This window comes from Pelobates fuscus, chromosome 13 (assembly GCF_036172605.1).
Source record: "Pelobates fuscus isolate aPelFus1 chromosome 13, aPelFus1.pri, whole genome shotgun sequence".
Classification (NCBI taxonomy): domain Eukaryota; kingdom Metazoa; phylum Chordata; class Amphibia; order Anura; family Pelobatidae; genus Pelobates; species Pelobates fuscus.
Genome location: NC_086329.1, coordinates 76831475 through 76846026, shown reverse-complemented (window position 1 = coordinate 76846026; position 14552 = coordinate 76831475). Strand labels below are relative to the sequence as shown.

At 40.7% G+C, this 14552-nt stretch overlaps 1 protein-coding gene across 2 annotated transcripts in view; it reads right to left on the bottom strand.

Annotated features, from left to right (window-relative positions):
- Positions 1-205: 205 nt before the first annotated feature.
- CHGA (chromogranin A) overlaps positions 206-14552 on the bottom strand; it is a 35442-nt gene continuing 21095 nt past the window's right edge. Inside the window, exons 6-9 of one of the 2 annotated variants that reach the window (XM_063439051.1) lie at positions 8604-8690; positions 4678-5094; positions 2638-3038; positions 206-487 (exon numbers count right to left, since the gene is read on the bottom strand). In XM_063439051.1, the coding sequence (XP_063295121.1) occupies positions 404-487; positions 2638-3038; positions 4678-5094; positions 8604-8690 (989 nt within the window). In that variant the 3' untranslated portion in view covers positions 206-403. The remainder of the gene's footprint in view (positions 488-2637; positions 3039-4677; positions 5095-8603; positions 8691-14552) is intronic. The other variant, XM_063439052.1, reaches the window with a different exon arrangement.

Genomic DNA, 14552 nt, shown 5'->3' with positions numbered 1-14552 from the left:
AGTTATGTTTAATTAAGATTTTCTTATCCTCTGCTATGTTAATAGCTTGCTAGACCCTGCAAGAGCCTCCTGTATGTGCTTAAAGTTCAATTTAGAGATTGAGATACAATTATTTAAGGTAAATTACATCCGTTTGAAAGTGAAACCAGTTTTCTTTTCATGCAGGCTCTGTCAATCATAGCCAAGGGAGGTGTGGCTAGGGCTGCATAAACAGAAACAAAGTGATTTAACTCCTAAATGACAGTGAATTGAGCAGTGAAATTGCAGGGGAATGGTCTATACACTAAAACTGCTTTATTTAGCTAAAGTCATTTAGGGAACTATTGTGTTCCTTTAAGTTGGGAAATAAAGAAAGAAGGTGCAGTAGCAAACATCCAGATGACTTTGTAGCACAGCTTGAGATTCAAACCCTTCTTAGTTCATGTAGTTTATGTGCAACACTTTCCAGTTCTGCCTCAATAGCTGCTAGACTCTCCAGTTCCTGATCCTGTTAAAGAAAAGAATAGAATCTACCATCAGCATGTTACTCCAGATCACCTACCGATAAAATACAAGTCCTTTGCGACATGGTGGTGAGTTGGATCATGATATTAAAGCAGCCCTCAAATAGCAGCTAAGGGAATTAGATCTATGACCCAGCAAAGATAATTCTCTTGAATGAATGGCCATCCTTAAAGGAACACTGCTAGCACCATAACCACTACAGCACACGGTAGTGGTTATAGTGCCAAGAGTGCACTTGCAGCCCTCCATTATAGTTTAGTCAAAGATGTTTAAAAATAGTTTGACTTCTTACCTGTAGTGTGCCTGGTGCCACGTCCCACCTCAACTCAGTTGGAAATTGTTAATTCATCTGAGCTAATCCATGCCATGCAGGGCCAGCTCATTGTCTGAGAGCATCAGCTGATTGCTCTCGGCAAGCCAACAAGCGAAGACCTGCACAGCTGGGCTTAAATCAGAGCTGAGAGGAGACGGCAGGGATTGGTGCATACCAAGTAAGAAGTCAAACTGTAGTAGCTATGGATTATTACTTTGAATATTTATAATATTTATCATTGAATCATTAAAATGTTGCTTTAAGAGGTTTACAACCCTTCACAGAAATGACATTGTTTAACAGTTTTGCATGAATTGGGCCATATTGTGTTAAGCTTACCACTATGTCGCATTACGTACCCCAGTATCGATGGGTCCTACACCTTACTATTCAGAAATGCATGTTTTGAGTGTGACCCCTATTCTCCTTTTTTCTGTATATATTTGGAATCCAGATTCGATTCCTATTTGGCGGAGCACCTCACCCATCCACTATAGGTGCCTCTTTGGAGTTGACAACAAAAAAAAAAACATAAATTGAGGAGAGTTTTTGGAAGCAGTAAGTATTTCAGTTGGCATGCTAATCTCCCATGTTAAAACTAGTTCAGGACCTACAGATATTGGGGTACTGTGACATAGTGGTGGGCTTAACAGAGAAAGGATTGTAGTGTAGGACCCACCGATAATGGGGTACTTTGAAAGTAGTGGTGGGCTTAACAACATATGGCCATATGGTGGAACCAAATCCCCATATTTATACTTAGGCATTTTAGTAGCCTTCTTTGTTTTTTGTATTTTTGTAGTCTGAGTGCGCTGCACTATTTTCTCATTCATGAAATTTTGGTCACAGCGGCAGCACCTTTCATGCAAAATTCAGGTCTCGGGAGTGCCCCCTATCCTTTCTCTGTTAATACTATATTTGGAGTCCAGACCAGATTCCTTAGGGGTTAAGCACCCCGCCCAGGCCCCCCCAGCTTCAGAGTCTCCTTTAGAGGTGGCCACAGGTGTGTATATTAAGGAGGAGTTTGTCATTAGTCTAGTCACTTTTATTATTTTTTACAGTGAACACAGTCATCTGCATTAGTGAGTATACTCATTTTCAGCACTAACACATCAATTATTTAGTTTTAACACTGCTTTTAATTGCTTTCATCACTTTTGTTTGTATACTCACTATGCTCTTACTAGTATTTAACACTATTTTATTTATGACACTATTACTATTTATTTGTCTCCCACATTGTAGTGTAGGACCCACCGATAATGGGGTACTTTGAAAGTAGTGGTGGGCTTAACAACATATGGCCATATGGTGGAACCAAATCCCCATATTTATACTTAGTTAGGCATTTTAGTAGCCTTCTTTGTTTTTTGTATTTTTGTAGTCTGAGTGCGCTGCACTATTTTCTCATTCATAGTGGTGGGCTTAACACAAAAAAATTAATCCTCATTCTATAACTGAATCCTCAGCATTTATTTGCTAAGAATCAGTGAATTTATTGAGGTCCAAAGGACAAATCAAGGATACAACGTTTTGGCCGTGATGACTTAATCATGTACGATTAAAGGCCAAAACATTGTATCCTTTTTGTAACATTGTGTCCTCATTGTAACATTAGACCTCAATAAATTGGATATAAGTAGTCTTGTTAAATGTAAAACTATTTTTTTTGAGTGCTGTTCTTCAGTCTGTATTTTATAACCTTGATATATATCATATGAATGCCTATTTAAACCACCCCAATAATTCTCAAGCGGATATTGTCCGGTTTGCCTTAGTACAAATAGGATGCTGCCAGGAATTTCTTTTATCATACAAACCTCTGTCTTCCTGTTAGCACTTCCTTCTTCCTCCTTCTTCTCTTCTGGGTCTCGCTTATTGGCGATTTGATTTTCTCTTTCACTACTGTCCTCTCTTGAGTGCTTCCATGGTCGCTGTCCATCAGACTCCTTGCTCCCAGCATCATATTTTGTGCCTTCAGTCTGGTGTGCGGCCTCCTCACTGCTGTTTTCCTCCACCCATTTTTTGGACGTTAACTGTTTGGCAAGCTCATCCATTTTGTTAAATCGTTTGGAATCTTCATGTTCATTGGAAGATGTTTCTTCATCACTCTTGGTCTCCCGGTGGTGGGAATTACCACCCTCCTGCGTTGCTTCAGCTTCAGATTTTCCATCTTCATTACCGTTTTCAGCCTCTAATGTGGTCTCATCTTTGTCATCTTCTGAAAAGAGAAAATAATTGGTAATTTTGAAATAAATCCATTATATTTCAAAATACATTCTAATTAGGGGCATTTTAACTAATTTATATTGCATTTCAAGTAACCACTCCGGAATGGTAATGCCGAACTGTACAGATAGAAAAAAATTTGCAACTGGCCATGAAATAAGATAGATATTAGAAAATCACAGGCTTCACGATGTAGGGTGAAGAATCAGTGAATGTATTGAGGTCCAAGAACAAAACAAGGATACAACATTTTAGCTATGCAGGAGTAATGGGAGTGAGCGCAGGCCTTATCTTTTTGTATTTGTATTCACTTTTTGTATCACACAGCTATGTTACAATGCTGCCGCCCATCCCATGTGTTCCCTATTAAGGGTTAATAAGTAAATAGGTGTGTATATAAAAAATACCCCTCTCTGTCTCATAAGAGAAATCTTTGACAGAAGCTCAAGGAAGCAAGGTAAAGGGTCAGTGTAGGACCTGCTTAGGAGGGGGGTCTGCCTTGACGTTGGCAGGCGGGCATTCCCTCCAATGGCCATTGGAGTAACTAAATGACCTCCATTTGTCTAAATATACATAGGGATTAAGGAGAGAGTGCAGGTAACTTTGTATTTTCTTTGGTTTTTACTATATATTGGGGCTGATGTGTACTGTAGTCGTTGCTGCCGCCCAGGAGTGATGGGAGTGAGCGCAGGACTTATCTTTTTGTATTTGTATTCACTTTTTATATGACACAGCTATGTTACAATGCAGCCATCCATCCCATGTGTTCTCTATTAAGGGTTAATAAGTACATAGGGGTGTATATAAAAAACACCCCTCTCTGTCTCATAAGAGATATATATATATATATATATATATATATATATATACAGCTAGATACAGCAAATCCTAAAGATTGTGTAATACAATCTGTTACCACAAAGGTATGAAAGTAAAATATTGCACTCGCAAACATGTGTAAGAATGTGCCATGGGATAAAACAACTCTCCCTGCAATGGCAATGAATCACATTCCAGACTAGTATAGGGAGAACAAGCAGTTTGAACATATTAGAAAACATCACCAATCCTGATACAGGTAGTAACCGCCCTACGCGATTCATCAGGAAGAGTAACTTCCTCGGGTCTCCGAGGCAAGTCTCCAGTAAAATGCTAAAACCGTAAAAAATAAGTTGTTTTTACACAAATTTGTGAGTACAATATTTTACTTTCCTACCTCTGTGACATCAGAGGGTGATACACTATATTTCTCCTTATGTCCCTAACTGGATTGGTTGTATTCCTAATTTTTTTTTGGGGGGGGAGGGGGTATATATAGTTGTTCTGTGACCCGATGGTAAGCCTTCTATTTTTGTTAAGTACTAATTTTGTTATGTGTGTATCACTGGGTGTTTTATTTTGCTGTATATCTACTGGAAATAAACAGACCAGTTGTTTTGAACTAGATCACGTTGTGGATACATTTCCCTTACCCTAGAGGGCTGGGCAATTTATTATTTATTTTATCATTCAAACCTATATTGTGGATGGCCATAGAGGATTATCTAAACAAAAACATGTTAAATGCTGTTTAATATGCTGTACGTTTGCATGAATACTAGAAAACAGTATTTATAATTTATCGAACATACTGTCATCTCTTTGGGTATCATCCTCCTCTTCTTTGCTTTCATTACTGTCTTGTTTTGGATTTTCCTTTGCATCCTCTCGTCTCTCAACTGATTCACTCGACACTGTCTGGCTCTCGGTCTCTGTCTCCTTAGAATTATGGCTTGTGTTGTCTTCAGTTTCTCGGGGCAGATCCTCATCATTGATAGTGTCGGTGATATGATTGTCTGTCTCTTCATCCCCAGTGGCCTCCTCTCTCTTTTCAATGTCATTACTCTCTAGCTCCTCTGTGCTGGTATCTTCTTGGCTTTTTTCTGGGGCTTCTTGTTCGGAACCTGCTTTTTCTTCCTCTTCTGGCTGCCTCTTGCTTTCAGTACTTTCTGATGATGTATCACCAAGTGAAGACTTGTGAGTCCCTGGAGGGATTTCATCTAACTTTTCTGAGAAGAAGATATTCATAGTTATTTCTTACAGTATTATGGCTGAATCTTTAGACATGCACACCAGTAATTACATTTTCTAGTTCTATAAAAGTTGAACTCTTAACCAACCCCCTGTAGAATGTCTTAAAGCTCGTGAGGAGGATACAATTTATTTTTAATTCTTTATGTATATGATGCAGATGTATTGTATTGCAATGAGACAGTAACTGCATTGTTTTTAGATAACATGAAAAAAATGGGGGCATCCGACTACCATCAAATCAGTATGTTACAGCTTCTACACACTACATATGCTAATACATGTACACATCGGTATATTACACCACACCCACTGGATCTAGCTTCCCAAATGGAACATTCAGAAGGTTTCAGCCATATGATGGACTAAAGGATGCTAAGAAAGCTTGGTTGTATTCTTAAAGATAATGGTGCAATCTGGAACTAGGGACCCTATTCCAAGCCAACACTGGCTCTGTCTGCCTCGCGAGGATATGAGTTATTAACCGGGCTAATTACGTAGTGTAAGTATAGTAATAACATAAAATAAAATCTGAAACTAGGTAACTAGGCTAATATCGTAGCTGAGGATTGGGGGTTGAATAAACTGTGGAATATGCATAGTGGTAGTGCAAGGCTCATGGGGCCGTTAGTGAACAGCCAATTATGTCTTCAATATGTCCCTTCATGTGCAAAGATTCATATTATCCTTTGCTTTTACTGGCAGGGAAAGGCAAGAAGGCCCACAACCGACAAGCGTGGATCCCCCTGTATATAGGCCTAGTGCCAGTCCGCACGGTCATGTTGGTCGCAGCCACTTTTTCTACTTCCTGGCTCTGATTGCTGATAGGTTGCAGTGTGAGCCCCAGCTCTCCGAGGAATACCGCTGCTTCTGTGGCTTGCACCATTTTCAGGACCACTCTGTTGCGTTCCACTATTAGGGATCTAGGGTTGGCCCAATGATAGTTTATCTCCTTGTCACAGAGTATTCGAGTGGCTCAGCGAGGTTCTCCATCTTAGCGTGGCTCTGAATAGGTCTTGATAGAAGGTCAGAGCATGGCCTTTGAATTGATAGGTTGGTATGCTTCTGGTGGCTTTCATGATGGCTAATTTGTCGCCCATGCAGGACAGCTGTGTAATTGTATCACAGGACCCCTATTCTGCTCTCCAGGGGGGGTTAGAGACCCAGAAAATCCCAGCCACTGGTGTGGCAGAGGTGGATTTTTAATTTCAGCAGGTGGAGAAACAAAGGCTTATATAAGCGGGCAGTTCAGCCTTGGTTATGGCGTCAGGAATGCCTCTATTTTTGATATGTTTGCGGCGGCTGCTGTCTTCTAGGGATTTCTTCCTGGCCTGCATAGACTCGCAGGTTTCCCTGAGGCTTGTGAGGCTGTCTGTGGTGTCAGTCCTGAATTGCTGGAACTCTGCCACCTCTACTTCCACCACCTTAACTTGGACTCCTAGGGTGCACACCTCTTCGCTCACTATCCCTATCCCTAGCCAGTACTTGTTTCATCTCTTTCAGGAGTGATTTTAAATCTCCTTTAGTGAATGGGATTATAGGGGACCGCTGTGGGAAAATCATCAATAGCGTTGATTTCCTGCTCCTCAACTGGAGCAGCCACCATCTTAGGCTCCGCTCACTGTAGGCCCCTGGCCATGTATTCCCCGATATCTCGGGAACCTCCCCCTTGTGCTGCCCGTAGCTTTTTGGAGCGCTTCCCCAAATCTGCGGGTATCGGCAGATGTGTTTGGAGCAAGTGTAAACCCTGATCTTTTTTTACTGCCAGAGGCACTTAGTGTAGCCCGCGGATCGGAGCTCAATGCAGGTGTGTCCTATTAGAGGATACAGATTTTTGACCCAGTTCTAAAGTTATTTATTTACATAATTTTATTGTTATGAATTAAACTTGAAGAATATTTCACAAAATATTTCATACCATTTGGAGGGTACAATGTGATGATGACATTATTAACTGAGAAAACAAATGATAATAAAATTATCTTTTAAAATCTCTTATGGTTTGTGCTCTAATCAAGTGTTTCCTGTCGCACAACCGGACCGGTGCGGACACATAAAAGTAACTTACCTCTTGCCGGGTCTCCCTCCGCTCTCCACCTTTCCCAGTTCAGTTACTCATCGCAATGCATTTTGCATCCAATTTTTAGTATGAGATAGGAGACTACAATACTGAAAATAGCCAGTAGATGGCAGCAATGTACCATTATCTATTTTAGCTTAGAATCCCTTTGCTGATATCAGTATTAAAATTAGCAGAGGGAAAGAAATCCTTGGGATTAGGATTAGATTAAGGATTATGATCATGGATTAAGATTAGGTTTAGAATACGTATTAGGTTAGAATTAATTGTAGTATTGTTTCAAATTCATCTATCAAAATCCTAACTGTAAACAGTGAAAAGGTCAGGTCTCTTATATGGCACTTTAGATTCGCAGGATGGTGGAAAAGGCATACATTGTATCGTTGTACTCAGAGCATTTAGCTGAACACAATGTTTTTTTTGTTTGTTATATGTATGTGTGTAGATGTCACTTTATTTTACTATATACTTTTGTGTGCAAATTTTGTTTTCTGTGACGGCTATTAAGCTTACAAGACAAATATACCAAATTCAAAAATTTGTTCCACATTGAAATTGTATTTTACTCCTTGTATTTTGTGACCTGTAACTACCAAAAATAAACTGAAATCCTAGACATAATATATAATATATGTAAAAAATAAATTAAAAAAATGTTTGCATTGGAATGTGGGAATTTATAATAAAAATCTATATATGTATATGTCACATCAAATGAAAGCTGTTTTTGTCTTTTACAAAACAGTATACAATATGCTGGTGCAATAAATGCGAGATGCAAATTGCAGTTGAACACAAACAGCAAAAAATGCAAAAACTGCTTGTTGCTTGTTGCCCTGCAGTCTCGCTGCTCAATTCTCTGCCATTTAGGAGTTAAATCACTTTGTTTATGCAGCCCAAGTCACATTTTCCTGCATGTGACTTACACAGCCTTTCTAAACATTTCCTCTAAGCTTTGCACTTCCTTTATGGCAAATTATGTTTAATTTACAATTTTATATATATATATATATATATATATATATATATATTTAATGTAAAAAAAAATTGATGAAAGGATTCTTATAATTAAACAAAAATTGTGTTTAGGTAACACTTGTCCTTAAGGGCTGATAACTTTTAATGTGTGTTTTTGGACAAGGAATTATACATGAAATAGTTAATCTCCTTTTTCTTTGCTGTCAATCCGGTATATGTCAGCTATCTAAACTAAGTGCAATGATCGGTTTGTATTTCTGATTTTTTTACCTATAATACCCTAGCAACCTGAGCTGAGAAGGTCACCCATCGCTCCTCTACGGATAAGGTGAAACATTGCAATCTAAACACATGGTATTTTTTTACAGCAAGGTTGCAAGAAAGAGGATCCATGTTATTTAGACTCACACAGGTCACATTGACACTAACCGGAAAGGATGGGTTTGTTATTCTGCCGTGCAAGGACACCAGAAAGCTCCTCTTCAAAACTCTTCTTCTGCACCCTCTCCGTGGCACCTGGCCCAACACGTGACAAAGTAAGAAGATAGGATAGTTTAAAATACTGGCCAAGGTCAATGTTTTAGACCAACCCCACCTCTGCAGGAAAAAATGTACTCTGGAACACAAATGGTTAACAAAAGAAAACTTGCTACTTTCCTGGTAAGAAATACATAAAACCCTTCAGCCATTGTACACCCAAAGAAATACAACAAATGCTCAATAATCTGTAAATCCAACCATATGTTCACGAAACTGAACTATGCAGTAATTCATTGCACACAGTAGCTAAGCTATGCAAGATCACCGTTCCCTGATACTTTGGAGTTTGTCTTGAAAGACCTTTTGGATTTAGTTGGATTTTAATGAAACCTTCTGTGTGTGTCCATATATATCAATGGCCAGAGCTCCGTGCGACTCTGAAAAAAAAAATGTAATATTTGCATCTGCAGAGTACTGCTAAAAGGTATAGGTATATAGGTAGGGCACTGTTAAGGTCAGCGCTGTTCTGAAGGATGGATGTGTTTTAAATGTCCCTCATTTAAAGATCTGGAATGGTCATCATAGCTATAAGGGCTGAATATAGGGCCAAAGGAATCTGTACCCCTAAACACTAACTGATGGGGCAATGAATAAGAATCGACCACTCGTTGCATGTCAACAAAACTAACTAATAACTATTGTTGCTGTGGAGACAAAAGACCCCAAGTATTGTAGGTAATTAGAAGAATCGTATAATTTGTTTTGTAATATTAGATGTTGCATTTATTATATACAGCAAATAAAAAGTAGAAAAAGCTTAGCTCAAGAAAAAGGAACATTTGTATCATCATGCTGCAGTACCATATCCAACTGAATACATCTATATTGTAGTCACTGATTTGCATATGGATGGCAGACAAAAAGGAAACCACTCTGTCAATATTGCTATTAATATTTCATATAAGATATATATCTTAAAGGAATACTGTAGTGCCAGAAATACAAAGCTGTATTTCTGGCACTACCGATCCCCCTGCCTCCCCCATCCCTTGTGCCAGCGATAAATAAAGGGTTAAAAACCCTTTATTTACTTACCTTATCCCAGCACTGATGTCCTTCGGTGCTGGGTCGAAGCTCTGCCCCCTCCTCCGTCCCGTGACGAGCGGGGTCGCATGCGCGGCAAATGCTGCGTGCGTATTAGACCTCCCCATAGGAAAGCGTTGATTCATGCAGAGCTTGAGGACATCCAGCGTCAGATAACGGACCAAAGGTCTTTTACAATTCCAGAAGTGCCAGCCACTGAGGCCAGACTTAGTGCTGCAATGTAAACATTGCAGTTCTCTGGAACCATTGCAGCACTAAGTGCAAAAGGGTCACAGCACCCAGACCACTACAATGAGCTGAAGTGGTCTGGGTGCCTACAATGTCCCTTTAAGGCCCTACCATAATTATTATTAAAGTTTTACAAACCCCCTTTTAATTTTACAGAGGTTTACAGGAGGAGATGATTTTTTCATGTACCCTATAAGGAGGCAGTACACAGGTTAGTATTTCAACTTTTAAGGTAAAGTATATAAATAATATATACACGTGTAGACCTATTGAAAATGGATAATCATGGAACTGCAGATGTTTGTGGACTACGTTTCCCATGATACTACGCCAATTTAAAGGTAAGCTCTCTGACACAATGTTTTCAGGATAACTTTAAGATCTTAAAGAAGACATGAATACCAAGGACAAGATACTGTACAGTTTAAAGGGAACATTCCTGCTGGCCCCGAATATATTCGGGGCCAAAAAAAATGTATGCATCCATTTTTCATTATTTTATTTTGAATTTCATTTATATAGATTTTTTTATTGCCTTAATTTGTTTGTTGATTTTTTTTCATTATTTTTTTTGTTCTACGTTTTACAGCATGTATGAGGAGTCTTAGCTGAATAAGTTGTTGTTGCCTTTAAAAAGCGTCTACACATCTTTCGTAGGGATGGATCCTGATATCTCCATGACAATACGCTCTACCACCCGCACCTCTGGGATTTTAAAGCAGGTCAGGATGTCACAAGGGAGCCTGAATGAGAAGATAGGTTTATTCACTAAACACAGGACTGTAGTGAATTTACAAAAGATGAATGATGACATTTAGACATAATTAGCCAAGCTCTTGCTATAGAATGTTTAAATCTCAGCTATTTTACATTATTTACATTTATAAATTCAGCATACAGTTTGCTGCAGTTTGGTATTTAGTGGATTGTACTGTAGAGCTTTTACATTAAAGGACCACTATAGGCACCCAGACCACTTCAGCTCAATGAAGTGCTCTGGGTGCCAGGTGCCTCTAGTTTTAACCGTGCAGCTGAAAACATAGCAGTTTCAGAGAAACTGCTATGTTTATACTAGGGTTAATCCAGCCTATAGTGGTTGTCTCACAGTGAGAAGACGCTGAACGTCCATAGGAAAGCATTGAGTAATGCTTTCCGCACATGCGCATTCGGCGCTGACGTCGGCAGGAGGAGGAGAGATCCCCAGCGCCGAGGGAGCCCTGCGCTGGAAAAGGTAAGTGGCTGAAGGGGTTTTAACCCCTTCAGCCCAGCGGGAGGGGGGCCATGAGGGTGGGGGGGACCTAATGACCCTATAGTGCCAGGAAAACGAGTTTGCTTTTCAGTTGGTATGCATAAATCTAATCTTTCAATCTGGGCCCGAATAAGCCGTTCCATCCGGGATTTGCCTGTGGAGTCATATTTATTGAATAAGACTCAACAGGTAAATCTTGGACTTGTCAATTTTGGGACCACTGAATGTTCTGTGAGGACTGGGCTGTGAACTATTGCACTAGACCACTGTCTGCTTTTGGTTTAAAGGGTTACTCCAACCTATATTATATATTTATAAATATTTTATTTTATTTATTTTTTTTATGAATAATGTCCTATTTGGAATTACTCTTTAGGTCCAGATCACTACAAAATAGATGAAGACGTTTTTACTCATCTGACATCCATTGTCAGCCGAAGCTCTCCACGCCCCTACTGATGTCATGACAGCCAGCGGACGTCCAATCAAAATCTTCTCATAGAGAAGCCTTTAATTGGACCACATTGGCGCCTCTGAGCGCATACATGTGATCTAAGCCAGCAAGAGGAGGCGAAGAGGGAGTAAAACACAAAACTAAATGATGGGATAGGGCTGCAGGGAGGGAGGAGACAAATAAGACCTGCAGGGGGATGATCACATGATGTATTTTGCCTGTGTGCAGTGCGTGCTGACAATGGATGTAAAATATGTACAGAATTGACATTAGGCACAGAGCTCCTGGCTGCCAATGGCACTTACGTTGTAAGTAGCTCCCGGCACATAAAGTCTAAATTACTCTGGATGTGCAGTGTTTCAAGTCTCTTACCACCATGACCACTTCTAAAAGCAGAAGTGTTCATAGATGTTGGAGTAAGTAACACATTAAATAAGAATATTCAATGGGCGGTGCATGAAAAGTGCTGCTTTGTTTTCTGTAGCAGTCATATCAATAAACTAATTAATTAAACTTCTATCCATATGGGGCAATTTATTTCTCCTTACCGTATGAGATATAGAAATACTGCAGAACATCACTTTTCATGCCTTGCCCTTCACCATGAAGAAATTAGTCCTATCCAGGAAATCAGGATAGATATCTTACTGCACATTAGGTGCTAGCGTACAGAGGCGAGGACTTGGCGAGACCGACGCCCGCTAAGGCCGCAGGGGGAGCAAAAATCAATTGTCAGTATGAGCTGTGATTTTTGCCCCACCCCCGCTCAGCCTGCCCCCAGGCAATGTGCGACTCCATCAAGGAACCGCACGCACAGTACACGGGGAGAGCCTCCCCCTTGCGGTCTGTGTAGGAGCGCCGGGTGTGACGTTACATCCCTGCGCTCAGCATTACACAGCGCGCCGCGCCGGACATCGGGCACCCCCCTCCCCTGCCATAACAGGCAAAACTGAAGGGAGGGAGGCAAGTGAGGAGAGCCTTTTACTATCACTATACATGATGTCATGGCTAGGAGTCGTAGTTCAGGAGTCATCTTCTTCAGCGGAAAGCCAACAATTAAACTACAAATACAGTACCATAAAGCACATCTTATAGGATACTCTCAGCAGCGCTATAGATCATAATTTGGGGCCGTAAATTCTTTTCAGCTGCTATGAGTGAATCAAGTTCCTTTTAATCTATGCCTGAACAAATCGATCCATCCCAGATTTACATGTGGAGTCTTATTCAATGAATCCCAGACACGTCCAGCTGTTTAGACATAGATTAAAAGGAATTTAATTTGTTTGAACCAGCTGTTTAACCCCTTAAGGACCAAACTTCTGGAATAAAAGGGAATCATGAGGTCACACATGTCATGTGTCCTTCAGGGGTTAAAGGATCACTATAGGGTCAGGAACACAAACATGTATTCCTGACCCTATAGTGTTAACACCACCAACTAGCCCCCCAGGGCCCCTCATGCCTCCATAAATATAGTAAAAAATCTTACTGCATTCAAGCCTGGAGCTGTAAATCTGCATGCAGTTAGACTCAGAAAAACAAGCAGTCTGCTGACATGTGGTAGCCTGATCCAATCACAGTGCTTCCCCATAGGATTGGCTGAGACTGACAAAGAGGCAGATCAGGGGCAGAGCCAGCATGATTCAAACACAGCCCTGGCCAATCAGCATCTCCTGATAGAGATGAATTGAATGAATGAATGAATCTCTATGAGGAAAGTTCAGTGTCTGCATGCAGAGGGAGGAGATACTGAATCACAGGATGCTGTGCACAGTGCTGCCCTGTGCTCTTCTGACAGCAGATCTGAGTGGATGGAGGAATATTATGCCTCCATCAACTCGGAAGTCCCTCTGGTTCACTCTGAGTAACTGCAACTGGAGGTGTTCCTAGCTTTCAATGTAAACACTGTATTTTCTCAGAAAATACAGTGTTTACATGAGAGAGGCTGCAGGGAGCTATAGTTCTCACCTGAACAACCTCATTAAAGGGACACTCTAGGCACCCAGACCACTTCTGCTCATTGTGGTCTGGGTGCCAACTCCCACTACCCTTAACCCTGCAGCTGTAATTATTGCAGTTTTTTATAAACTGCAATAATTACATTGCAGGGTTAACTCCACCTCTAGTGGCTCTCTACTAGACAGCCACTAGAGGTAACTTCCTGGGTTCTAGCACAGGAAACCTGTGCTCCAGCGTCGCTCAAAACCCATAGGAAAGCATTGAAATGATTTTTCAATGCTTTCCTATGGGGAGACGTAATGCGCATGCGCGGCATTTCCGCACATGCGCATTACGTCTCCTCGGCCGGTGGGCGAGATCAGTCTCGCCCACCGGCCGACGCAATCACTGGGAGGAGCGTCGCGGAGGCGGAGACAGCGGCGAGGGATATCGCCGCTGTCCCAGGTAAGTGACTGAAGGGGTTTTCACCCCTTCAGTAACCGGGGATTGGGGGGTGGGAGGGAGAGGGACCCTCCAGTGCCAGAAAAACTGATCGTTTTTCTGGCACTGGAGTTTCCCTTTAAGCTGAAGTTGTTCAGGTGACTATAGTGTCCCTTTAATAGAAAGTTATGTGTGCATCATGATTGTCACTTCTTGGTCTGAGTTTATGGAGGCTAGGAAGCTAATGATTTGAACCTAATGTAGGAACTTGAAATGTGAATCCCTATATTTTTCCTGTTATTTTATTACATATCTTAAAAATAAAAAATGGGTCACTCTAGTGTGGATTGTCCCTTTAAATTTGTTCTACACTTTCAAATAGGGTGATGCCGTGTAAATAAAATTACTTGCAGTATATTAAATGTATGATCACACGTTATAACTTATTTTCAAAGGAAAACATATGCCAGGTATGGTAACA